This window comes from Argentina silus, assembly GCF_951799395.1.
Source record: "Argentina silus genome assembly, chromosome: 11".
NCBI lineage: Eukaryota > Metazoa > Chordata > Actinopteri > Argentiniformes > Argentinidae > Argentina > Argentina silus.
In genome coordinates, this window is record NC_139665.1 from 14,092,236 (window position 1) to 14,118,799 (window position 26,564).

General features: G+C 47.7%; 2 protein-coding genes across 2 annotated transcripts; both read left to right on the forward strand.

The window, feature by feature from the left end:
* Positions 1-621: 621 nt before the first annotated feature.
* mrps9 (mitochondrial ribosomal protein S9) lies at positions 622-12,564 on the forward strand. The gene is made up of 11 exons (XM_083680260.1): positions 622-739; positions 1,309-1,491; positions 4,663-4,725; positions 4,853-4,883; positions 5,073-5,152; positions 9,296-9,381; positions 9,728-9,803; positions 10,034-10,202; positions 10,463-10,571; positions 11,621-11,790; positions 12,042-12,564. The coding sequence occupies exons 1-11, from the start codon at positions 644-646 to the stop codon at positions 12,131-12,133; spliced, it is 1,155 nt and encodes a 384-aa protein (XP_083536386.1). The 5' UTR covers positions 622-643; the 3' UTR covers positions 12,134-12,564.
* A 2,462-nt stretch (positions 12,565-15,026) lies between these two features.
* On the forward strand, positions 15,027-25,398 carry LOC310812561 (SLAIN motif-containing protein 1-like; the record flags this gene model as incomplete). The annotated part of the gene is made up of 8 exons (XM_083681184.1): positions 15,027-15,448; positions 15,969-16,105; positions 20,147-20,284; positions 22,617-22,763; positions 23,117-23,476; positions 24,523-24,663; positions 24,846-25,137; positions 25,323-25,398. 8 exons carry the CDS (start codon positions 15,027-15,029, stop codon positions 25,396-25,398), a joined length of 1,713 nt encoding a protein of 570 aa, XP_083537310.1.
* Positions 25,399-26,564: the final 1,166 nt, after the last annotated feature.

Here is a 26,564-nt window from a genome sequence, read left to right on the forward strand (position 1 = left end):
CTACTACTACTAATATTATTATTACGATTAGTATTACTACTACTGTTCTACTACTACTACTACTACTACTATTAGTATTACTATTACTTCTACCACTACTACTACTACTACTACAATTTAATGTAGTGCCTCTGTCGATGTATCTCTGTCAGAGTATACAGATAGATTGGCCCAAGTTTCCTTTACATGGCTTCTGTATATTCAACAATGAACCTCAATACACGCTATGAGGTATTATGCCTAGCTCCAGCCCTAACCCTAACCCTAGCTCCAGCCCTAACCCTAACCCTAGCTCCAGCCCTAACCCTAGCTCCAACACTAACCCTAACCCTGGCTCCAGCCCAACATACAATACAGATACAGAATATATTGTTTTATTGTTTTGGGCATGTGTTTGGCAAGAAGATTAACTAAATTGTCATTGCTTTTCCAGCTGTGTATGTTTTTTATCAAGCAACAGATATCACTTTGAACATATTTGTTGGGCAAAATATATAAAAATGAACCCTTCCCTGGACGTCTTGCACGTTTTCTTGCAACCCCTGGTCCCCTCACTGTGTCAGCCTGAGCCCTCACACCGCGGAGGAGATACGACCACTTCCTAACAGCTGACGTCACCGTGCCATCAGAGCGGACCAACAACATGGCTGCCTCCGGAGGGCGAACCGTGGGATCCTTTCTATGGAAATGCGGCACTTGTTCCAATTTCAACGCAACCTCGTCAAGTTTAACCCGCCAGGTAGGTTAAGGCGAGAGTGTTGCGAGAAATGTCCTAACCGCTTTTCCTCCATGTCAGACTACGCTGCAGAAATCGGCCAGAGTTGTCCTTGAAATAGCTAGCTAGCTAGCTAGCTAACGCTAGCAGTACAGCTCCTGTATCCTGTCACTCAGCTGGCTCGTCGGCTCACAGAAACTGGTCATTGGTCTTGGAGCTGTCTAGCTAATCAGTTCAATTACCAGCTGAACGTTGGCGAGTGTTTCTTGTTACAATATGCCGGTCATACAGTCCTCTCTATTCCGAAAATAATGTATAATTTACACAGTTGGTCACAACGCTATTAGCCCCATCTGTCCCCATCGTATTCACATGTGCTTATCATTGCTGTGTGACGATGCGACAGATTGGCCGGCAGCTAAATGACAATGACAGCTCTGGACTGTGGCTATAAACGTTAATAGTACGCTCGGTAGTAGTCGGTATCTTCCTTCAAAACCGATTCGGAACGCTGGAATAAAAAATAAATCGATGAAATAGAGAGAGTCCCAGACAGTGTGATAATGTTGTTGTTCTGCTCCTCTTCCCTCCAGGTCCTCAGTAGGCAGATATGTGTGACCTCTGCGCTCCACAGGAAGAACCTGGCCGCCGCAGGGCCGGAGAAGTTCTCAGAGGAGTTCATCAAAAAGCAGGTGGAGGACTTCAACATCGGGAAAAGACACCTTGCCAATATGATGGGAGAGGACCCGGAGACGTTCACTCAGGAGGACATTGACGTAAGAGCCCGTTTTAAAATAACAGTGCAGAACTTTGAGAGCTGGGTGATGCTGAAGTTGAAGTTTCGCATTAGTTTGTGTCTCCTCCGACATTTAGAAAAATTGGTCTAACTTACACTTCCGATTTGGGTAGGCTAACCATTCATCATCAGAGAGGGCCTAAATGCCATGTGCATTTAGACCATTTAAAGTGTTTTAATAGCCATTAGTGTTCCTATGAACTAAGGACTGTTCCAGGCCTGGCCCAACTGGCCTCTGTAGTCACACATGTCACCAGCATCTGTGTACGTGGATCACACAAACAGTGGCCAGCAGGGGCCAGCAGTGCGTAATGTGGTCTGTCTACAATATTAGCAACGCTTTCTACCTCTCTCTCTCTCTCACACACACACACACACACACACACACATGTTTTATTCATGACAGAGAGAATACATTAGCTCTGTTAGCCCCACTCACTTAGTTTGATTTTTCCTTTCCCAGAAACCCCTCACATGTAATGAACAGAGCCGTTAGGACGGGGGGGTGTGTAAGCAGAAGTGACGGAAAGCTTCCCGTCCTCAGATGTGTTGAAGGAGAGAAGCGGAAAATAGGGGAAACCACAGGGGGGTTACCTTGCAGCCACCTGTGTGCTAGCTCCTCTCCGCTTTATGTCGAAGCGCTTCAGCCGACATGACACCCCTCCTATTAGTCCTAATGATGATTCTTCCGAGACGAATTACGTCTCATGAAAAAGTGAAACTTCTGCAAGGAACCAGTGTGTGTGTGTGTGTGTGTGTGTGTGGGTGTGTGGCCGGCGCTACAGCTGTTGTCATGTCGTAGACCTAATCGTAGGCTTAATCCAATGAGCCTGAAGAGATTCTGACACAATGCACAAGTGCATTATTTTCTTTTTTGTTATGAATCCACACATGGTATGAAAAAAAGAGAGTTGAAGGAGATGCTGATATGCACATAGTCAAGTGGAAGTGTGAGGTACGCTATTTCTTCCACAACCAGCCAATCCTGGCTCAGAGCGCTTTCCTTTAAACAGCCGTCTGGCCGTGACAGTTTTCACATGCATACGTGCATCCCATAAGATGGCGCCGATGAGCGTGGTCTCCGTTCGACGAGCTCTACCTCGACTCCGTGTTTTGCTGAGTATTTCAGTGTTTAATTTTATTTTATTTTGTGTATACGGTTTCTTCAACCATTTATGACCGCCAAGCACTTTTTCTACATAAGAGCAACTCTCAACTTTGATTTATCTAAACTGGAATCTGCTGCCACCATCAAATATCTGTTTCACAGATGAGGTGGTATGCTGTAAATCTTTTCCCTTGCAATCACTCTGGTGATGTCTGTCTTATCTGTCCACAAGACTGTTTTTCCAGACCTCTGCAGGGTTTTTAGATACTTTTTTAGTAAACTGTAACCTAACCATCCTTTTTGAGGACAACTAGTGGTTTGCACCTTGTAGTGAAGCCTCTGTAGTTCCTTTTATTTACTCTACACCGTTAAGAGGTTGCTTGTTTCAAGCATTTTATTGTACCGTTTACATCTGTATCCTGTGCATGTGATAAAAAAGTTTCAATAAACTTTGATTTGGTTTGATCTGGCAAGGCCTCTCTGCCTTGGGCCTTCTCGACTGGAGCTGAAGAATCAGTCAGTCACTTCCTATGCCAGACCTTGGTTTGACTGAAGTGAAGTTGCCCCGGCCAAGGGGACACCTCACTCTCTCAGTTGTGTGTTGACATGGAGGGAGTTTAGACAGTCACAGTGTTGCGGGCACGATCAAATCTGTGGCGGAGAGCTCTCTCTCTTTCTCTCCATCCCAGGGGGCTGAGCCATATTGCATCCCAGGATATGAACAGGTGCTACCTTCGTCTGGCATCCCTTGTTCCACACTCCTCCTTGTCGTCTTTTTTCTCTCTCCCTCACCTGATTTCTCCCTCCCTCTCTCCCTCCCTCTCTCTCTCTCTCTCTCTCTCTCTCTCTTGACAAGCCTAAAGGCTGCAGCCTGTTCCCTCCTCTCGGCACCTGCTCCCCCTCTAATTGAGCAGACAGAGTGAAGGAGGAAAAGTTAAAGATGTGGGCAATGAACAGCCTGGCTGGGTTTGAGTGGCAGGGTGGACATTACCTGTCCTGTCCTGTCCTGTCCCCCCCTCTTCCACCCACCCACATACACACACACACACACACACAGCGTCTTGTCAGGAGAGTGTCGTCTGTACTGATGATAATGACCTGGCCACACTGCTGGCTGGTGGCTGAACTCCGGGTGAACTGGTGGATCCAGCCTGTCCTGTCTGTTCCCTGTCAGCGGCCCGTCTCCTCTCTCTCCTCTAACGCTGTTTGTCTGTCTGTCTCTGTGATCGTGTCCCTCCCTCGCTCCCTCCCTCCCTCCCTCTCTAGGGCTTCAGGAAGTTCCCTCTCTCCCCTTTGCCTGAACTCTCAGAAGCTTGTAGTGCTTCTGTAGTCATCTTCCCGTTTCTATAGCTACTTGCCGGCCCATCATCCTTCATTGTTCAGAACCGGCCATCTGTCTTCAGACGTTTGTCATTGTTGCTGTCAGTGGGAGCGGACATCCAGGGAGCAGAACTGCTTTTGTGTGTGTCGAGGGCTGTGTACGGTTTTGCATATCGAGTACTTTAATAATAATAATAATGTAATATGTCATTTAGCTGACGCATTTATCCAAAGCGACTTACATTGCAGTGAGTGCATACATTTCAGTATATATGGTCCCAGCAGGAATCAAACCCACAACCTAAGCGTTGTTAGCGGTATGCTCTATCAACTGAGCCACAGAGGGGGAGAGGGGGAGAGGGGGAGATTTCTGTCTGTAGCCTTATGGCTTGTCCTTGTCACCACTTAAATCTGTATTATTGGCTTATAAGCAAATATTGATGGCAGTTAATGACTGTATTTGATGTTTAGGAATGAAAGGCGAGATGTTCTGTTCTGTAGACTTGTGTATGACCCTGGGTACGAAGGCTGTTGTGTAGAGACCAGCGGGGCAGGGCTGTAGTCTGGCTCTATACAGAACACTCTGATCAACTGAACCCACAGGGTGCCAAGATACAGGCATGCACCCCTCTGAGGTGTGTGTGTGTGTGTGTGTGTGTGTGTGTGTGTGTGTGTGTGTGTTCAAATATTTCAAATAACATTACTTTTTTTTCACTGTTACAGAAAAGTATTTCCTACCTGTTCCCTTCCGGCCTGTTTGACAAGAAAGCCAGACCACTGATGAAGGTAAGAACTCCTTCCATGTTGCTGCCTGTCTCACTCTCTCTCTCTCTCATTTACAAGTGTATATACCTTAGAAGTATGTGTGTAGACCTACATGTGTGTAGATAAAAACACCTCTCTCTTCTTCTAGCATCCAGATGAAATATTCCCAAAACAGAGAGGTAAGTCCTCCTTTGACTCATGCCAATGTTGTCACAGAGACAAACAGTTCTCAGAACAGTTTGCTGCCCATGGTTCTAGTCACTGTGACCAGAGGTGCCATTTCATCATATCCCCAGCAGGGGGACTCAGGAGTTTAGGAGTTTTCTCCTGATGGTTATGAAACAGTGCTGTGTGTTCTCGTCCTCCAGCTGTCCAATGGGGAGCAAACGGCCGGCCGTTCCACTTCCTGTTCTACACAGGCAAGCAGTCCTTCTACACCCTGATGCATGTGAGTATGAGAGAGTGTGTGTGTGTGTGGGAGAGAGAGAGAGAGAGAGAGATGGGGCTGTCCTGCCTCCTGGGAAGAGTGCATGGTAGGAATAAACTCCTGTCCCAGCTCCCCAGGGCTCTGTTCACAGAGAGGGGCTCCTGGTCCCCTGGGGAAGGTGCTGTCAGATCCCATTTCACACACACAGGTACAGCTGAATAGAGAGTAGAGCTGCCCACAGGCAGGGTAGGGGGGTGGGGGGGGTATGAGAAAGGGGAGAGGTAGAGAAGAGCTGGGAGAGATGAGGTAGGGGGAGAGATGGAGGGAGATGGGTGGGGAGGGGAGCTGCAGGAGGAAGAGTGAGTGAGTGAGTGTGTGTGTGTGTGTGTGTGTGAGAGAGAGAGAGAGAGAGACAGCCCCATCCCCATCCTAAATCGTGTTTCAGGCCTGGCGTAGGGACTAGCATGGCTGGCTTGTCAGGCTTTGTGGGGGGATGAGAGCCGGTCTGCCATGGGGATTTAGGGGGAGATAGAGGGACCCCCTGGAGACTACTGCCACTGGAGCTATCCACCTCCAAGTACAGAGAACCTCTCTCTTTCTCTCCCTCTCTCTCCTCTCTCTCTCTCTTTCTCTCCCTCCCTCTCTCTCTCTCTCTTTCTCCCTCTCTCTTTTCTATCAGGGTTTCTGTTAATTTGCCGCCAGACAACATGACCGACAACATTACCTCATTTCCTTCAAGCATCGGAGCGCGTGCTCTGGCACACTGTGGACTGGACGTGAAATCTTTTTCAGACTATCGGAATAGCGAAATCAAAATAATCGTTCAAAGGGCCTCTTTCATCGAGCTACAGTCAGTCTGTAGGTCTAGAATAGCTAAACTAGCCTATTCTTTCATCCTTCGGGTCGGGGCTACAACCGGAACCGTCCGGTATCGGGTGTCTTTGTTCACGTGTCCGTTCGGGTTTGATTCTGACCATCCACGGGGGCGTTCGGGTCCAATTGTCTTGGCTACAAGACAATTGTATTTATCGGTTTATTTTTATCGCCCAAAAGCCGGCTATTACCGGCTAACGGATACTTGGGAGTGCCTACGCTGAGCAACCAGTGAGTGTGCCCGTGTTTTGTCCTCTGGGTGAGCATGTCATCTCCCTAGCCCACCCCCACCCCCATCCCATCTCCCCAGCCCACCCCCACCCCCTGCTCCCCTCCTGCTGTTGGTTTAAATAGGTATGTCAGGTGAGTCTCCCCAATCTCGCCACTCACTACACTCTCCCCTGCCTCCTCTCCTCTACCTCCTCTCCTCTACCTCCTCTCCTCTGTCTCTTCCTTTCTCTCTCTACTCCCCTTTCTACCCCATCTCTCCTCTTCCTCCCCCCTCTCCTCTGTCCATCTCTCCTCTTCCTCCCCCCTCTCTTCTGTCCATCTCTCCTCTGGAAGCAGCACTCTCTCTCCTCTTCCTCCCCCCTCTCTTCTGTCCCTCTCTCCTCTGGAAGCAGCACTCTTTCTCCTCTTCCTCCCCCCTCTCCTCTGTCCATCTCTCCTCTTCCTCCCCCCTCTCCTCTGGAAGCAGCACTCTCTCTCCTCTTCCTCCCCCCTCTCCTCTGTCCATCTCTCCTCTTCCTCCCCCCTCTCCTCTGTCCCTCTCTCCTCTTCCTCCCCCCTCTCCTCTGTCCCTCTCTCCTCTGGAAGCAGCACTCTCTCTCCTCTTACCTCGCTCCATCGCTCCTCTCTTTTCTCCCCCCCTCGCTCCCAACACCACACACACACACACACACTACGCACACGCATGCACACACACACACTACGCGCACACACACACACACACTACACGCATGTATGCACATGCAGATACACACACACACACGCTCCAGACAGCCCTGCCAGGAGAGGGCAGTGGGACGGAAAGCCTGCTGTGTGTGGAGTTCCTGCTCGAGTGCTCTCTGGCTCTGGTTTGGCACAGCCAGCGTGGCGTATTAGCCCCCTAACTGCTCCAGTGCCCCATTTATCTACTCCCTGAGAGGAGCTGGGGGTCCCTTACCCTCACACACACACACACACACACACACACACACACACCCCATCCCACCACACACACACACACACACACACACCCCATTCCACCATACACACACACACACACACACACACACACACACACACACACCCCATTCCACCATACACACACTCACACACCCCATCCCACCATACACACACACACTCACACACCCCATCCCACCATACACACACACACACACACCCCATTCCACCATACACACACACACACACACACACACACATTATCCAACCTTGGGTTCCTGACAGCAGCAAGCAGCGTAGTGGGAACCAACAGCTGTCTTGGACCAGGTCTCAAATTAATAAATTAACAAATTAGTTTGTCTCAATGATGCTAAACCTGGATAAATTAAGGTACAATAAAATACAACTCTGGCACAAAGTTCTGTCATATGATTTGGCTACATCAACAACCACCACCCCCCCCTCCCCCCACCCCTCGTTTCGGACCTTGGTGACTGTGGGACTGGTTGTATGTCTTTGTATGTCTTTGGAGCCAGATGAGTTAGGGGATACATGCTAGCAGGACCCAGGTTTGCTTGTGCATGTGTGCGGGCGTGTATATACCTCAGCTAGGCCCCTAGTGAAAACAACAAGGTCCTGCTGTACTTTTGACTGCTTTTTGAATATGAAGAACTGAGAGAGCTCAGGAGTAAGTGGAGCGTTGCATATTGAAGGGCATTCCTCTCTCTCTCTCTCTCTCTCTCTCTCTGAAGGGTTTAACTGAAATGTGTTCAGAGAGATGCGTTTCTCTCCCCCCTCTCCTCTCTTTCCCCCAGCTTGTATTATATTCTTGAGGAGTCACACAGAGCTGGAGCTGAGGTGCCATTCAGTCGATTTAAAATGATTCTCTTGCGTTGGTCAGTGTTCAGAAACGTGTTACGCTCCCCCTTCTGCCTCTATCTTCCCTACTTTATCCTTTTTTTCTTCACGTTTTCTATAACTTCTTTTTTTTTTGTGACAAATTGTTTTTTTCAAATTCATTTTTATTTTATTTTATTATTATTTTTTCTCTCCTTCGGCAGAGTGGTGGAGGATTAGAGGCACTATATCAAGAAGGAATTAAAGAAACATCTGGTGAATAATTGACAGGGAAATTAATTCTCATCCGGGCGCAGGGGCTGGCTGCCTCAGGGACGTGACCAGCATGCCTTCCCAGCATTATACCCCAGTCCTCCAGTATTATACCCCAGTCCTCCAGCATTATACCCCAGTCCTCCAGCATTATACCCCAGTCCTCCAGTATTATACCCCAGTCCTCCAGCATTATACCCCAGTCCTCCAGCATTATACCCCAGCCCCAGTCCTCCAGTATTATACCCCAGTCCTCCAGTATTATACCCCAGCCCCAGTCCTCCAGTATTATACCCCAGTCCTCCAGTATTATACCCCAGTCCTCCAGTATTATACCCCAGCTCCAGTCCTCCAGTATTATACCCCAGCCCCAGCTTTATACCCCAGCCCCAGTCCTCCAGTATTATACCCCAGCCCCAGTATTATACCCCAGCCTTATACTCCAAGTCTAGCCCCAGTATTATACCCCAGCCCCAGTCCTCCAGTATTATACCCCAGCCCCAGTATTATACCCCAGCCTTATACTCCAAGTCTAGCCCCAGTATTATACCCCAGCTCTAGCCCCAGCCCCTAGTGTCAGCCTGAGCTCTGCCAGCAGCACCACTCTCGACAGCTAACATCAGGCTCATGGGCCTGATGCCAATTTAGGGGGTGAGGTCACAGGGTGAGGTCACGAGGCAAGGATAGGGGGGTAGGTGGTAACCCAATTACATTTCCACAGCCAATTGAATGGGATGCAGAAAGAGATGGGATCTGCCCTCATAATGCCGAAGTGGGTGTGGGTGGGTGGGTGGGTGGGTGGGTGTGTGTGTGTGTGTGTGGGTGCGTGGGTGGGTGGGTGCGTGTGTGTGTGTGTGTGTGTGTGTGTGTGTGTGTGTGTGTGGGTGTGTGGGTGCGTGCGTGCGTCTAACCTGTCTCATCATCTGTATCTCTTCATATCCATGGTTTCCAATCGATCAAGGTGCTGATAATTATCACGTCACAGTATCCTAACGTTTCATCCATCTTTCCTTGTAGGACACGTTAGGGAAGGTCTTGGCCATAGAGAAGTACCAGGATCGCCTCCGAGCCAGGGGGCTCTTCTCCCTGGACACCAAGCAGATGTGAGTAATAGTCTTTTGTAATGAGCTAGAGGAGATATCGTGTGTGTGTGTGTGTGTGTGTGTGTGTGTGTGTGTGTGTGTGTGTGTGTGTGTGTGTGTGTGTGTGTTAGGGCTGACCCTGTCTAGTCAGCTATTTGGTCGTTTTGCTCTTAGTCGACTGAATTTGTTTTTGTTGAGCAGTCACAAGCTACACACAAAGTCCAAGCCTATCACAGCCCATCATTCTCTGATGCTGGCACTGAAATGATCAAAATGGTGCGACACTATAAACAAATAAAAAAACTCTTAACAAACGTGTTTTCTACGAAGATTTGTGGCGCGCGTCTGACTTTGTGACTTTCCTCAGCGCTCTGGTTGGGAGCCGGTGGATGCAGAAAGAGGAGCTTGAAGATTTGCTGGTGGAGACCATCTCAGATCACGATGTAAGACAACGCTTTCACTGTCATCCAATCAGCATCACCAGACAGCTGCTTCCTCCCTCCCTCCCTGTCTAACCGCTCCCTGTGAATCCCAGACACAGCACATGATCCACTGGGGTAGTGCAGTTCATCCAGACACCACAAGAGGGTACTGTTTACCAGCTGTATGAACAGAGCAACATAAAGTGTGTCTGTGTGTGTGTGTGTGTGTGTGTGTGTCTGTGTGTGCACAGTACGCCCGGTTCATCCAGCTGATGGAGAGGCTGCTGTCCCAGCCCTACTGCTCCAGGGAGGAAGACTTTGTCCTGAACTACCGCAAACAGCTGGAGATCCAGTCCAGTAAGCAGACGGTCCAGCCCCTGCAGCACGACCAGAACGGAGTGGCCTTCAGCACCGGGGAAGGTACAACACCGGCACACAAACCCGACCCGACCCAAGCCCCTTGAGATGAGGCCTGAGCCCGACGTCAATGTGCCCCAGTCAGAAAAAAAATCTGAATATCTAGCCTGAACTGAATGCCATGTTGTTACTCCTGAACATTTGACCGTGTGTGTTTGTGCGTGTGTGTGTTTGTGCGTGTGTGCGTGTGTGTGTGTGTGTGTGTGTGTGTGTGTGTGTGTGTGTGTGTGTGTGTGTGTGTGTTGCCTCGCCTCGTCTCCCAGGCAGGAGGAAGTCAGCTAATGGTACTGTAGTACTGCGAGACTGTGGTTCAGGTCGCATCAGCATCAACGGGACAGAGTACATCCGCTACTTCTCCGTGCTGGAAGACAGGTATTGTGTGTGTGTGTTTGTGTGTGTGTGCGTGTGCGCGCACCGCTGTGGTCCGTGGTTAACACAGTGCCTCTCAAAAGCTGACAGTCTACCTCTCACACTCACAGTACTGTGGTAGATAAAGTCTGAATAAGCTTTCCACGTGATGCCTTCAGTTCTCTCTCTCTCTCTCTCTCTCTCTCTCTCTAGCATGCACAGCACAAGGGCCGTTGCAGTCCTCAAACACACCAAAAAACTGTTGAAAAGCAGCTTTTTCTTTGTAATTCACGACATTGCTTCTATATTATTTATCTGGGAGTGGAGTTCATTACACAGCTGAGTGAGTTAGAGTTCTGGTCCGCTGTCAGGGTGCAGCCGGGCCATCGTGTTATCGCCCGGGACGACCACGAACCTAATTGGACCAGAAGGGTGACGTTTGACTGTGTCAGCACAGGCCCTTCAGCCAAGGATGTGGGCTGTAACACACACACACACATACGCACGCACACACACATACGCACGCACACACACATATGCACGCACGCACACACACACACACACACACACACACACACACACACACACACACAGATAGACAGACTCTCACAGACACACACCTAATTTTCTGGCCGAGTCAGAAGAGACACCACTGTGTCTAATTATGATGAGCGTGTTATTCTCACAAAGGGGGTTAAGATTGCTGTGAAGTACACCCAGCGCTGCTCTTAATGAAGGTTCAGCCTGTCCCACCATTAAAGCTGCTGCTGGTGATACTGGCACCTCACAGCCCACCCCCTTGACTGGGCTCTCTCTCTCCCTCCCTCCCTCCCTCTCTCTCTCTTTCTTTAATTCCCTCTTTTGGTTTCTCCCTCCCTCAAGCACCACACACTCTTTCCCTCTCCTTCATCCATCCATTATCGTCCCCCTGTTTCTGCTCTTCTTCCTCCTCTCTCTCTCCCCTCCCTCCCTCCCTCTCTCCTTCCCCTTCCTTTTTCACTTTCCCTCCCTATCTTACTAACCCCTCACTCCTCCTCTCATATATATATTCTCTCTCTCTCTCTCTCTGACAGAGAACAGATAATGTTCCCCCTGCACTTCGTGGGTCTGCTGGGCAGGTTTGACCTGGACTGCAGCGTTAGCGGCGGAGGGCGTTCCTCCCAGGCGGGGGCGCTACGCCTGGCCATCTCCCACGCCCTGCTCAGCTACCTGTCTGAGGGCCAGGTGGAGACCATGAGACAAGGTGGGTGCTGCCGCTGAGAGAGGCTGTATGTGCTCTGCCTGCTCTCTACTCAGATGGTTTAAGCATTTGGGGAGGGTTATGCGAAAAAAGATTTTGCTTGGAGGGAAAAAAAAGAAAATCCTAAATGTTCATATTTTAGAAGTTTGATTTCCTCCTTGCAAAAATGGATATACCAATCCCAGATTGCCCCTTTTTAAGCCAGTGCTGGATAATCAAAGTAATTGTTCATCCGTTCCCTCCCTCCCTCCCAGCTGGCCTGCTGACCCCTGACCCCAGGGTAAAGGAAAGGAAGAAGCCGGGCCAGGAAGGAGCACGAAAGAAGTTCACCTGGAAGAAACGCTGAGGAGGAGAACAGAACCAGACAGCCAGTCAGAATCCTCTGGATGATCTCTAACCACAGAGAACAACATCTTTAGTGGGACTAACTCGACACAGGCAAATCACAGCATCAATGTCATCATCATCAGCTTCTTCTGGCTGGTGTATGGGAGGGGGGGGGGGGTGCACTTTTTAATATCATCTGTATGGCTGTGGAACTAACTCTTCAGCCACACCATCAGACTGTGTGATGTCCCATCTATGTCCCCTCCTGTGGTCTGGGGATAACCACTAAGTGGGTGACACTGTATATGTGGAGAAACAAATGCTTCATTTGACCCCTGTGTTCCAAACTCTATATGCTGTAATATGTTCAGCCACAAGAGGGCAGTCTCTGACAAGAAACCTACATGTGTTATCTATGTCAATTAAATTATGTTTTTTCATATACTGTAAGTTGTTGTAATTGTTTGTTTTGTCTTATTCCTGTAGCCTACATGAATTTTGAGTAGTCTTGAGAGCATATTTCAGTGTGTAGAAATAAAAATATATTTGACTGACCTGACAGACTGATACACACATACCCCCACGATGAAGTCGGCCTATTAGCTCACTGAAGTGTCATTTACCTGCCAGGGTGGAATGTTTGATGCCAAAATGAGGAAATGCTGTAAGATGTGCCATTTTAAAAGGCCCTTGAAAATGTGTGCAGGCCTTTACAGGATGAGATTGTAAAAAAAACATTAGTGTGAATATACAATATGTAAAATGCTCTCAGTATCCTTGTCACTGTCCTTGTCACTGTCCTTGTCAGTGTCCTTGTCAGTGTCCTTGTCACTGTCCTTGTCACTGTCCTTGTCACTGTCCTTGTCACTGTCCTTGTCCGTTCCCATCTCTCCTCTCTTTTATATTTGTCTCTGCTGTAGTTTTAATCACTGTCTGACCAGTTGCTCTTCACTCCCGACTGGGACACTATCTCATGATTAAGCTAAAAGATTTTATAAGATTAGAAGGTTTTGCAGTATGTGAAATTTACCAAAAGTGGGGTAATGCATAAAATGACAGGATGTGATGAATTATACAGCATCACATGTACATCCAGGATGTAAATTAAAATGTCAGAAACACCATTCAATGGAGCAGGGCAAGGGGGAGGTCTGTAGAGTCATCACAGTTGTGGTGAAGCATGATTGAGGCACAACAATGGGGGATGTATGTTTGATTGATATGTGCGTTTTAGAGCATGTATCACCTGGACAGACCCTGCAATGAGGGGCTTACCTAGAAAGGGATAAAGAGAGAGGAGAGAATGGAGATATGAACATGTTAATGGGTGTACTCTGAATCTAGCAGTGGTTCAACTGTGCTGTGCAGCAGAGGCAGGTCCTGCCACAGTAAATTGCTGATTAAAAGTTGTGTTGTTATACCAGCCCAAATTTAAGTCAGTCCGTTCCTAAGAACCAGTTTTAGTCAAAGTTGCCAGTTTGATTCTGTTTACAGCCACACAACCCCCCTAAAAGTTAAATGACAGCTTTGTCAAATCAAATGAAAAATCAGCATAAGAGTAGCAACATAAAAAAATATGGTAAAAATACTTGGTTCCGTCACTATATGTCTGATTGTTAAAAAGTAGTAGTTTTTTTTTCTTCCATTTTTAATGAATGTTTGGAACAATTATGTTTGAAAGTGTGTTTGTAAAGCAACATGTGTTTAACGTGTAGCTTAAAAGAGCGTATATCAAGTACGGATATGCTCTAGATAAGAGTGCAAGAACACAGTTTGGAACCCAGCCCTCGTCTCACTGACGATCCGTCACACGGCGACCACACTGGCCACGTGTGTGCGCCAACATTAACAACACGTGCGATTGCCGAACGTTTCGGTGTCCACGTCAGACTCGCTGAAGACACGCAGGAGAGAGCAACAAAACAAACTATAAACCAATAATACCTGGTGGATTTCGATACACATGCGTGCACTGTCACGCCATATTAAAACAATGCTAATTTATCCTGGGGGAATTGTGCAATATACCTGAAATTTCCATCAATCTCCCTCCATGCCCTCTCCTTTCTAGCTACAGATCCTTGTAGTATTTCAAAGCCCGACTGTACATGAAAATGTGTTTCTATACGTATATAATTAGCGACGCCTCGTCCACCAAGCTTTTACCACCTTACCCACGCTGGTTTATTATTGTTTCGAGAAGTATGACTGTGCATCTTGAAACCAATGAACATATAGGAGAGGCGGGACTTGCAAAATATCGCTTGGAGCGTAGCCTCTCAAAGAGAACCAAGGACTTTGTCTGTTCCAAAATGCGTTCTTGCACACTACAGTCTACACCAGGGCTTTTCCTGATTCAGGTACACATGTGTCAAGAACACGTTCATGATTGGTCATGAAAAGTGAAGTAAATGTGCAAGAACGCATTCTGGAACACAGAGTGGTTTACAGTCAAGTATGTTATAAGCTCTAGAGAGAGCGCAAGAACGCATTTTGGAACAATGGCACACCTGTGTTCCAAAATGCGTTCTTGCGCTGTATCTAGAGCACATCCGTACTTGGTATAAGCTCTCGATAGAGTGCAAGAACGCATTTTGGAACACAGCCCCGGTTTGATCCGAAAAACACACCTCACCTGAAATCTAATTAGACAGCGCTCTCAGTCTGGATGGGTCTATCCACTCAATGCCGGGGGTGGAGACAGCCGTTACTACCGTCCCTTATTGGGTGATGCGGCGTGTGAATGCTGTAGCCATAGCCTATGGGCACGGAGACATCCGAGATAACGTAGGCTACTACCGATTGTTTGATATCAAAATCACAGTGAGGGCGGGAGTGTGGCTCACCCAGTCTTCAATTTAAAGTGGTCACATTGGAGAAATTGTAACCTTTGTTTAATGCGTTGACATCCAATGGAGGAAGCGTTGTTAAACCCCCAGATAATGACGGATGTCGACTGCAACAGCAATGCCGTGAACGCCGAACTGGAGGTTATAAAGCTGCAAGAGCTGGTTCGGAAATTGGAGAGGCAGAATGAGCAATTGAGGACAAGGGCGAACGCCTGCACCGGCAACCCACACATCCTACCGTCCACACCGGCCTGTAGTATTAGGAATGCCTTAGTTGCCGGGGGCTACTGCTTGTCAAGTCCACCACTGACACTATGCCCGCCCTCCCTGGAGTCCTTTTGCCAGTCAGAAGAACCGTTCGAGTATTTCCATCCCCACATTGCCGCCGAGGCGGAGGCTGATAACGGGGAGCCTACCGTTCTGGATGAGGTGGACATTCTGGACCTCGATTCTCTGTTCCCTTGTGAGGAGTCTGAAGATACCTGGTAACGTTGCACTGTCGCTCCTATTCTGTTTGTTAACCTGTTGGGGGGGTTGTTTGATAAAGCAGTCATCCGCATTCATGACAACAGTATTTGCCAACTGGTAAGGCTTTACGATAGGGCACTCTTTTTAAAAAAATTTTTTATTAAAACGATGTGTTTTAAAACCGTCCTGGTATGGCTACTGTAAAATACCTGAGTGTAGTAGGCTTGTACAACTACAAAGCCACACCTTCTAAACTAATTGGCCAATGTGCCTGTTGTGCCTGTTGAATGCGCCTGTGTAAATGGAGGCTAAATACACAATAGATATTCTGTCATGTTGGGGAGTTTAGGCGACTGTCTTTCCCTCAGTCAATGAAGTGGACAATTTCACATGCATCCTCCTATGAAATGAGATGGAGTGTCGCGTTGGAGCTAATCAGTAAGCAATAAGGTAGAAACTCTCAGATAGAGATGTGTCGACTCTATACATATTTCCTCCACTCTCTCTCTCTCTCTCCTCTTCCTGGCCTCTCTGCAGGCTGTATATGCCATCCAAGACCAGACTATGGGGGGAGAGCCCTCTCTCCCCCCTCCAGTGGTGCAGACATGTCTTGGACAGCCCCAGGGCTGAGACAGAGGCTGGAAGACGCTCACTATCCCTCAGGATGGACCAAGGTATGAGGGGGGGCCACCATATAACCATCCTGCCTAAATACTGCCCCACCCTGGGCCCTGTTCCAATACTTTGAAAACGTATCCTCCTTTGCCAGCTTCCACATAGTGATTACTGGTCTCTCTGTCATGACTGGGTTGGATTCAAGCAATGTTATGGAATCCTTGCTTTCACCTGTTCAACCATGTTGGATCAGTGATAAGTCCAGCAAAGGGAGTATGAAAGGTAGGGCTGGCCCAGACTAAAAAAAAATCTTATGCATCAGTTTATTCTAGACAAATCTATGAGTTGCTTACAGTAACTGCACCAGCTGTGAACTCACTGGCTAGGCATGGCTTGCATTACAGGTGAGCTAAAAGCAACCTAGCACACTCATTAACTGAACCATGTAGCAGGTAACGTTACAATATGAGTTTGTCAACTGTCTCAGTCTCGCGGACGTCGATTTCACGCCCGTGGTCTAGTAGTTGGAGCAGAGCGACCAAATAGTCGACTAAACAGGGTCAGCCCTAATGGAAGGGTGCATTTTCAAAGTATTCAAACAGAGCGATGGATTGGTATGTCTTTACTAAATAGCATTTAAAGTATCTGTATAATTCAACTTTACTGTGTGAACGTCGAGCGTGGGTGTCCATATCTCTGTGTGAGTGTCACTGTTTAATCATCATTAATTATCATTATCACCTAGCTGAGATCACACCTTGCCTTGTTAACGCAACAAGTGTGGAGATTGCTGCAAGTGCTGCTGTGTTGGCTGAATAAATAATGCAATTCAGATGTCATAATCACGGGGCGCTCAGTGGCCTGGCACACTGAGGCGCATGCCATGTCATCGCAAGGTCCCTGGTTCGATTCCGGCCATCGACATATCCTGCATGTCATCCCTCCTCTCTCTCACCCATCCTTCCTGTCAATCTCTACTGTCTCTATCCCAATAAAGCAGAAATTCCCTAAAAACATATATATATATAAAAAAAAAAAAAGATGTCATAATCATAGTGATGCAATCATCCCTAATAACAGAGCTGAGAGAGTTGATCGATGAGTGATGTTCCAACAGGACGTCCACCAGACTGTGACAAAGTGATGGCGAGCGGGGCATTGATCACCGCTCGCACCAGGACATCAAACAGCATTGTCACTGATGTGTAAACACAGGTGTCAGTCACATGTGAACAATGTGGTCCTCTGTGGCTCAGTAGGCAGAGCAAGGCGCTAACAACGCTTAGGTTGTGGGTTTGATTCCCGCTGGGACCATATATACTGAAATGTATGCACTCACTGGAATGTAAGTCGCTTTGGATAAAAGCGTCAGCTAAATGGCATATATTATATTACATGGAAAATAGTGGTTGGGAGTTCGCAGACATGTTCGAACCAGACCGAATGTCGCCTGTCTCCAAAACCCTCTACAAGCGGGGAGGCAGGAGGGAGGCTATAGCAGCGTGAGAGGTGCTCAAGTCTCAGGATTAGCGGGGCAGTATAGTCAGCCAGCCTATTTTTGACTCTGAGGTGAAGATAGAGTACCTTACCAGAGATAATCACACTCGGTGGCGGCTGGTGTCAGTCAAGATTAGGGAGGACGATATATATTTTTTTAATCAGCAGGCTTTATTTCAGCTATTCTATTGCAGCTTATTGGACGACTGCGTTCATATTCCATTCTCCCACCTCAGTGTAACGTTGATGGGTTTAGACTATTACATAACCAGTCCGGGCATGATATTAGAATTTGCCCACTCTATACCCATCATGAGGTTGCTCCAACCTAGCCCACACATGAAAGTTTATAACGCAGGTGCGCAGGAGGAGAGAGAGATTGTAGTGATCAAGGTGACACATTCAATACCGACTTGCACACTCTTGCCTGGATGTAGCTGATCTGATCCACCCACGCACACACGGTTCACTTTCATAGCAGCCACATACAGCATCATCACTGTGCTGGTTGTACAATTCCTACAATCATTCACATAGCAGGTTCACATGGTTTCACATGGTTTCACATGGTTTCACATGGTTTTTGGTTTGAGAACTACAAGGAGCTTTAGGGAGGAGTGAGGTTATGGTTTCTGAATTAGCTACTGCCCTATTTGTTTACATCCATAGAACCTTTCTAGCGCATACTATAATAATATATGCCATTTAGCTGACGCTTTTATCCAAAGCAACTTACATTGCAGTGAGTGCATACATTTCAGTATATATGGTCCCAGTAGGAATCAAACCCACAACCTAAGCGTTGTTGGCGCCATGCTCTACCAACTGAGCGATAGAGGACCACACATCTATGACATCTATGACTTGGGTTTACTAACGTGCATCTTCGCTTAGATGCTCCTCCGTGGCTGGCTGGTTCGATATACAATTCTCTCGCTTATTTGATTGAATTATTGTATATTTCGTGGCTATTTAGACAGCAAAGACCACTAGTTGTGGTATGACAGTCTGTGACCATTTTTCTTGAAGCAGGGTGATGTCCAGTCAAGAGCAGTGAGCCAAGCGCCATAGTGATGGTACTGTGAGTGAGGGGGCGTCTGCTGCTCTATTGATGTTACCTGGCTGGCTGGGTGACTGAGTGAGAACACGGAGAGAAACTCCCAGGGGAAGAGAGGGGGAAGGGTTGGAGGAGACAAGTAGAGGATTACAGAATGTGCCCAGAGTGCAATGAGGCCAGGTTTGACATTTTGTAAGGACAACCCAGCGCTGGCAATAAACTCCCATGGTATATTTAATGACCGTGGCGTCCGGACGTCAGTTTAACACCTAGAGAGAGGGGGGAAGGCTGTCGTGTGGTTCAGCAGAGCAGGACAGTGGAAATACAAATGACTATGTCGGCACACTTGTGTGTTTTTTTTTTGCTGACGGTGAGAATACAGCTTAAGACCTTAAAGTCCTTAGTCAGAGGTGAAGGGAGCTCTGTCCGTCGTGTATGTGTGTCTGTGCGTGCGTGCGTGCGTGTGTGTGTGTGTGTGTGTGTGTCTGTGCGTGCATGTGTACGTGCGTGTGTCTGTGTATACCCTTACAAAAAGCTCAGTACCAATTTAGGCGTGATTCCGTCTTTTATCATGTTGCTGTTTTCTATCATTCATGTCATTCAACAGCACACTGTTGCACCATTCAAGCCGCTCTTGCGCTAGTGAACTTGCTTGGTTGATGTAAACGATGTCTTGTATCTTGCACAGTAATTGCAACCAGAGGAAAAACCTCCCACTGCTTGGCCCACTGTTATATTCAAGAGGCCTTGAAGTTATGCAACCAGAGTGGTACCCATGGAAACCATGCTTACATGAAAGGAATCTGCTCTTGGTGTTAAGTGGCTTATATTCTCTATATATTGACAGGGGGGGGCTATGCTACCTATACTGTATATAGAGGGATATACTCACTGTGTGCATCAGGATTGGGGTGAATTTCTTTTGAATTCCATCGATTCAGGATGTGTTTTGAAACTTCAGTTCCAAATTCCAGTGCGTTTTATTTTTATTTTAAAGCAGAATAAAAAAATAAATAAAATACACTCAGTTGAGTTGCTGATAATTGGAACATACAGTATACTCAGATATTTGAAAAGTAATTGAAAATGACACACACACACAGTGGCATGATGTACTTTCTCAGCAACATATTTTTCTTTGTTCATCTCTCTATAGGTTTTCTCTCTCTCTGAGAGTGTGTGTGTGTCCGTGCCGTTCCTTCCTCCACTCTGTGTGGGCTGGCCTGTGAGCAGTGTTCTGAGCCTCTCTGGGAATGTACACTGAATGTAGCTTTGTGTCCTGGTCGTCAGAGAGCAGATGTGTTCTCTGGCAGCGGCTGAATGGTGGTTTTGTAGGGGGTCACGCCAATGTGATGCACTGGGTGTGAGGTAACAGCAACACAGTGTGACCTCTTTGTCATACTGTGCTGTGAGGTGCCCTGAAAGCACTGGCGTGTGTGTGTGTGTGTGTGTGTGTGAGGGGTGAGTGTCAGATATTGAACTTGACTTATAACTCCTTCCCTTCATGCCATCCCTCCCTCCCTCCCTCCCTCCTCCCCACCCGTAGTGCACAGGTGGCGGGGGGCCTTTTCCAGCCCATCATCGCCTGCCCTCCCCCTGAGTCGAGTACCTGGAGTGTCCCCCCTCAGTGCCTCCTCCTCCTCCGCCAAGTCCTGCTCCAGCCCTACGCCCACTGAGAGACATGGTAAATAAATACCCATTCAGATTGATACAGTATTGTATGCAATCCACTTAGACCAAACATGGCCTCTCAAAACACACACAGTTTCATTCCAAAACGCAAAATGTTTGGTCACGTTACATTTATCATCTATCCTGTTAGTGTTGTTTACAGCATGTCAAGTGAACATCCTGGCATTTTCAACAGCATGCCACACTGTTTGACAGCAGCTGACCACAGTGAGAGCCACCCATTAGATCATTGTCGTTGTCATTGTTTACATCAGAATCTCACCATTCGTTATAAGCATCCCAATGTTTGGTAAGGGAGATGTTTTTAAATGGTTTGGTGGGGAGTCTTGAATGGAATGTTGACATGCCTACTTTCCATTGAAACTCTCTGTGATGATCATCCTCTCTTCCCTCCTCCCCTCCCCTCCCCTCCTCTCCTCCTCTCTCTCCCTCTGCCCCCTCCCTCAGTCTCATTCTCCTCCCCCCCCCACCACCATCCTCTCCTCCACCTGACCCTGAGACCTGTTGGGAAGGAGCCCACTGGTTTAGCCGAGAGATCTCCCACATTCCTCTCTCAATCAGCCAATCGCAGTAAGCCTCACTGCCACATTCCTCTCTCAATCAGCCAATCGCAGTAAGCCTCACTGCTCTGCTGCTGGTCGGTGTTGTGTCTCGGTCTCTGTGATGAGTGTCAATGGGGTGCGTCTCAATTGCCTAAAATGGCTTCCTCTCCTTCCCTATTGGACTATTGAGATGCACCCACGGTTATCAATCATCATTTGTCATGGCAAAAAAAGGGTTGGTTCAATTCAATTTCCGCTGGTTCAGCCATTTTTCATGGAAGGCTACACATACAGTGCGGGTCTCGGCAGATTGAAGTGGCATTGTTCCGTTGGTGATGGAAGCACCATGTGTCACTCTCAAGAAGGGTTAGCCTGTAGCAGATGTGACTTGGGGAGGCAGTTGGCTACTTATCAGGATCCAGGGCCAGCCCAAGTGGGTGATGGCTGTTCACTGTGGTGACAAATGATAATCCATAACACGCAAAATAATCCCAAAGAATTTAAGATAAGAAAAGAAATCCGGATTTCCCAGAGCAGATCAGGCCAACACGTGGTTAGCGGCGGTGTTGGTACCAACTTCTACCCGGTGCAGCCCACCGACCTCTTAAACATTTCGTCATTGCCACTCCGCCCTGGGACCTGGCCCCAACTGCCACTTTCCCAGGTGTGGAGTGTGAGATGTGATAATGTGCTGTGTCATTTGCACTCTAAACCTAAATCTAGCCCAGCTCTAAATCTAGCCTAGCTATTCCTAACACCCTGCATTCTTTAGGGAGAGTGACTATTTTTGTTGTGGTCTGTTTACTTCCAGACCCTGCATCTACAGGATGCTTCTCATCCTGTTTTCAGTAGTCTTTGTGTTCATAGTTTTGTGAGACCACTTTGATGTGTGTGTGTACTACTGTACATTATTCAAAACTGTCCACCATAAAATCCAAAGCCTGTAGCAAAAAGACTCCATCTGCTCTACTGCTGTGTGTCAGCACTCCATTTAGTACCAGACCCCAGAGCTAGGAGAGCTCCCTTCTGTTGGTCAAATCATAAGGGTGGGAGGGTGGGGGGTGGGGGGTGGGTGGCTGGCTGGCTGGCTGGCTATCCTGTTCTCCATAGCAGATGCTGTTAGCACCCATGTAAGAACAGGGAAAAAGTAAAACTGGACCAGGGCTGTGTTTCATTCCAGAAAGTTGTTCCTTTTCAACCTGCCATCGTCCACTCCCCATTCACAGATCTGATGGGATTAGATGGGTGTAAGCTGCACAGTGAGAACCATGTTGCTTAGGCCCATTCAGCTCACTATTTGATCCTCAGTCAGATCTGTGAAGGGGAGTGAATGAGGGCAGATTGGAGGGAACAACGTTTTTTGAAATGGAACGCAGCCCAGGACTAGACATTAGACTAGCCTGGATAAATAAAGGTTAGATAAAAAAAAAAAATGTTTTAAAAAAAGCTGGCAGTTGGCCATCACAAGGGCTGCATTCAGTCGGACGCAGCATAGTGGAACTGTGAAAAAGGAACACATCATACAGAACAGACAGGCCTCTCTGAAGTGTACAGTATCGACCAAGTAAGGAATCATGTCGGCTCTTCTCTAGTTTATTGGATTCTACCCCTCCTTGTTGATTACTGTTGACTGTTGTCGATCGAGCAGCAGAATTCCAAAGCGTTTCCCTCCGTCAATTCCGGCCGTGCGCGATGTACGTCGTGACAAATAACATTTGATTGGATTGGATTTGAAATCCGGTCTTTTCTGACGTTGTTCTCTGTCTTGCGGTCGTCGTGGAGGCCTGAGACGATCGGCCGTCAGCCCCCAGTCTTCCGTAGACAGTGAGCTCAGCGTGCCGGAGCTGGAGGAGGACGACTCCATCACGCTGGGCTACAAGCTGCAGGACCTGACGGACGTCCAGGTGATGGCCCGGCTGCAGGAGGAGAGTAAGAGAGTCTTCTTTTTTTACCTCCCAGAACTGGTTTTGATGCGTCATAGAAAATTTTGAGCACTCGTGACGTTTTATCATTGCTCTCTCTCTCTCTCTCTCTCTCTCTCTCTCTCTCTCTCAATCCCCCCCCCCGTTTCTGTCTCTCTCTTTCTCAACCCCCCCGTTCCTCTCTCTCTCTCTCTTCTTCTCTCCTTCTCTCCTTCCCTCCTTCCCTCCTAATACCATAACACTAGACCTCAGAGCTCATTGCCGCTCCTACAGCTTTATTAACATGTGGTAAAGGTTGATTGTGTGTGTGTGTGTGTGCACGCGCGTTTGCGCGCTTGTGCATATTTCTACCTCCCTCAGGTCTACGTCAGGACTACGCCACCACCTCTGCCTCAGTCAACTGCCGCAGCGGCAGCTTCTCCTTCCAGTTCGGCCGACGCAGCGGGGAGCCTGACCTGGAGGAGGGGGAGGAGGAGGAAGATTACGGGCAGCTCCCTCCTCCCCAGCCCCGTCTGACCCGCGCAGGGCCCTTACAGCGCGGCCTCCCCCACTCCCACACCTTCTCCAGCATACGGGACTGGCGCAGGAGCATCTCCAGCCCCACCGCCCCCTCCACCCCTCAGTTCGCTTCCGGAGGGTTCTCCTTCCAGCTCCAGCCCAGTCCCACAGTCAGCCCACACAGCCCCGAGCAGCAAGGCCTCAGGCCAGGATCAGGATCAGGTGAGCTGGAGGTCTGGCCCAAGCCTGCCTGGCTCATGTTTATTAAGGGCCTTTGTCTTTGTATGGATGCATGTATTTACCTGAGCCACAAAGAAATGTAAAGCCAAATGTCTCCATAAGCAATTACTTCCTGTAAGGCCTGAAAGTAAAGTTGAGATCGATCATATAACAATTCATGAATTTGCTTGCCAAGAGACTCTTCTAATGAAATCTGTTGGTCTGTTTTGTTTATGTTTGTGTGTATTCACGTCCGTTTGACACACCATTTTGGGGGAATCTTCCACGTGGAAACCAGCTGATTATGAGAGTAAGTTGTTTTTAAACAAGCTATTTTGTGATGTCTTCATGATGTTTTCATTTGTAATCATTCAACTTAACACAGAGCTCAATAGTAGTTGTCAGTTGCTAACAAAGCACCATGACAGGTCTATGCCACGACCTCCATTGCTCTTAATACTCTGCTGCCTCTATCTATATGATAGTGTTCTGCTCATCAACCTCTCTGAGGTTTTGCCGTTGTATATCGTTATTTTAACGTGGCTTCGAATGCCCTCTCGGCCAATCGTCATGCTTGGTCGGGTCTGACTGTTGTATAATGACGAATAAGCCGTAAGATCACTTGCTCCCTCTGTTGGCCTAATCATTCTATTCAGTCATTATATAACAATTAACAACTAACTAACTACTGTACCTTTTTGAGAGCTGTTCTGTTCTAAGCCTCTTGTGCCAGTGTCTCTTAAGCCTTCAGAGGCCGTCTGTTTCGATTCTTGGAACTCAACGGGAGAGGGAGAGTCTGAGGAGATTACAGGAGAGCAGTGTATATCTGTGGGGGCTGGAGGCTTTGGTCCTTAAAGAGAGACGGAGCTGTGAGCGTGTGATTTATCCCTCTTAAAGAGAGAGGACTCTAATACAGCAGCATTGAGATGTCAAAGTCTTTCTCCTCTTCATCAGGATATGTGGCCTTGTGTTATTCAAAGTGTGTGTGCGTGTGTGTGCGCGTGTGCGTGTGCGTGTGTGTGTGCGTGTGCGTGTGTGTGTTTATTTAGATAAGCTGCGGAGGAGCATGCCTAACTTGGTCAGGACCCCCAGCATGCCTAGCGTGCCCAGCCCAACCAATCACAGCACCTCACTTCGGAACAGTCAGAGCTTCGACTCATCCAATGGGCTGGCCAGACTACAGTCCACCAGTGAGACCCTCTCCCCCTTCCTTGTTTTGCTATAACCTAGTACACAACTAGGGCACTTCATTGATTCTCCTGGTTGTTGACAATGTACCTTCTAAATATTGTTGTGTAGACTTGTACTGCATGGATAAAAAGTCCATTGAGGAACTTCAGGTGACACTAACCCGGTCCCTTCTCCCCATCAGTCCCTTCCCCAGGCCAGCTGCAGCACCGGGTCCAGAGCGTGGGGAACTTCCAGACGATGTCACGGGGGCAACCCCTGAAGGCCACAGCCTATGTCAGCCCCATCGTCAAAGGCCCGTCGTCCATGCCGACCTCCATCAGTCTCCAGTCCCTGAGCAGCAGCAGCAGTGGGATCCCCCACCTCAGGAAACCTGCAGGGGGCACCACACCCCCACGCAGCAGCCTGCCCCGGCCCGCCTCCTTCATCGGGACGAGCTCCACCCCTCGCAGCAAGATCGCCCAACCAGTGCGCAGGTAGGCTCCTGGTTAGACAAGGGCCAGAGAGTTTATTTTTCTATATATATATTTTAAAAAAACTTTTCAAAATAAAGCCAAGAATCCTCTTACCAACCAACATCATGCTCATCATGACTCTGTATTGCCTGTGATGATGAACATTAATCTAAATCTTGGGTCTCAATCTATTGTTGTTCACCCAGTTCACTGACACCTCCAAAGAGCTTGTCCACCTTGAGTGCCCTCCGAGACGGGAGCTGGAGAGACGGCTGCTACTGAGGGATGGATGGATGGGTGGGTGGATGGATGGATGGATGGATGGATGGATGGATGGATGGATGGGTGGGTGGGTGGGTGGGTGGATGGGAGGGAGGGAGGGATCCAGAGAAGAAGAGGAGGAGTTCTGGCAGTGTAAAGCCACCCTGCTGGTTGGGGTCACACACTGCAACACAAAGGGCGGTTTCACAGACAAGGCTTAAGTCTAGTCCTGGACTAATTCACACTTTCAATGGCAAATTGCACTGAGAAGCGTTGTCTGTGAAACCAGCCCCAAGTGTTCTTGGGAAATGAGAGCGGTCAACCAAACAGTTACGAGGAAGGAAACCTGCGTCGTCATGGTGATCATTGTATGAATGCAATACTCTTGAATTTTTAATGTGAAGCATTTAACCAAATTAAAGCAAATGTCTGAATATGTTTACAAAATGTCTCACCAAGACAGCAAAATGACAAAGTCGTTTTGACATTTTGACACTTTTTAAACTATAAATATTTGATCGTATACACAATATTTGTGATTGTTGCACCAGTTATACACGTGTCTGAATTGAAATTATGTTTTTTTTTTGTTCCTTTTATTTGTGATTGCACTTTCATCGTTGGTTGTTGACTGACGAAGACCACTGGATGTTGATGTCTTTTGAGATTAATAATTACTTTAAGCAAACACATGTAGCACTCTCTCACATTTTGTTAGAAATGTTTTTATGCACATCTCACAACCGTTAACTCCACAACACTTTTCTTACTATATTTAATTGAATGTGTGGTTATGTTTTAAGAAGCAGAACTAAAATAAAAGATTTTCAAATTATTCTCTCTGGTTTATTGGAACAGGGCTCCTCTGCATATTTGAATTTGCCATTTGATTCAGTCTGGAGTGTTGGCAATCATACTCATACATTTTGTATACATACAGTGCCCTGCGTAAGTAATGGGACAGTGAAGCATTTTTTCTTCTTTTGCCTCTATACTCCAAAAGTATAATCTCTCTAAAGTAGAAATGCTCTGCTTTTTTATATGCTATTTGTGTACATATTGGTTTCACAGGGGGGACTATGTATAAAAAGTGTTGTTGTTTCTAAATGGTGAAACCAATATGTAAAATACCCTCAAATAAAAGCTGAGAATATGTACTTTAACCTCATAGTAATTGTTTGATTTCA

Coding starts and splice junctions, on each gene's coding strand:
- mrps9 (XM_083680260.1), top strand. CDS start 644: ATGGCTGCCTCCGGAGGGCGAACCGTGGGATCCTTTCTATGGAAATGC. Junction 10,203..10,462: donor GGCCTTCAGCACCGGGGAAG/GTACAACACCGG, acceptor CTCGTCTCCCAG/GCAGGAGGAAGTCAGCTAAT. Junction 10,572..11,620: donor TTCTCCGTGCTGGAAGACAG/GTATTGTGTGTG, acceptor TCTCTCTGACAG/AGAACAGATAATGTTCCCCC.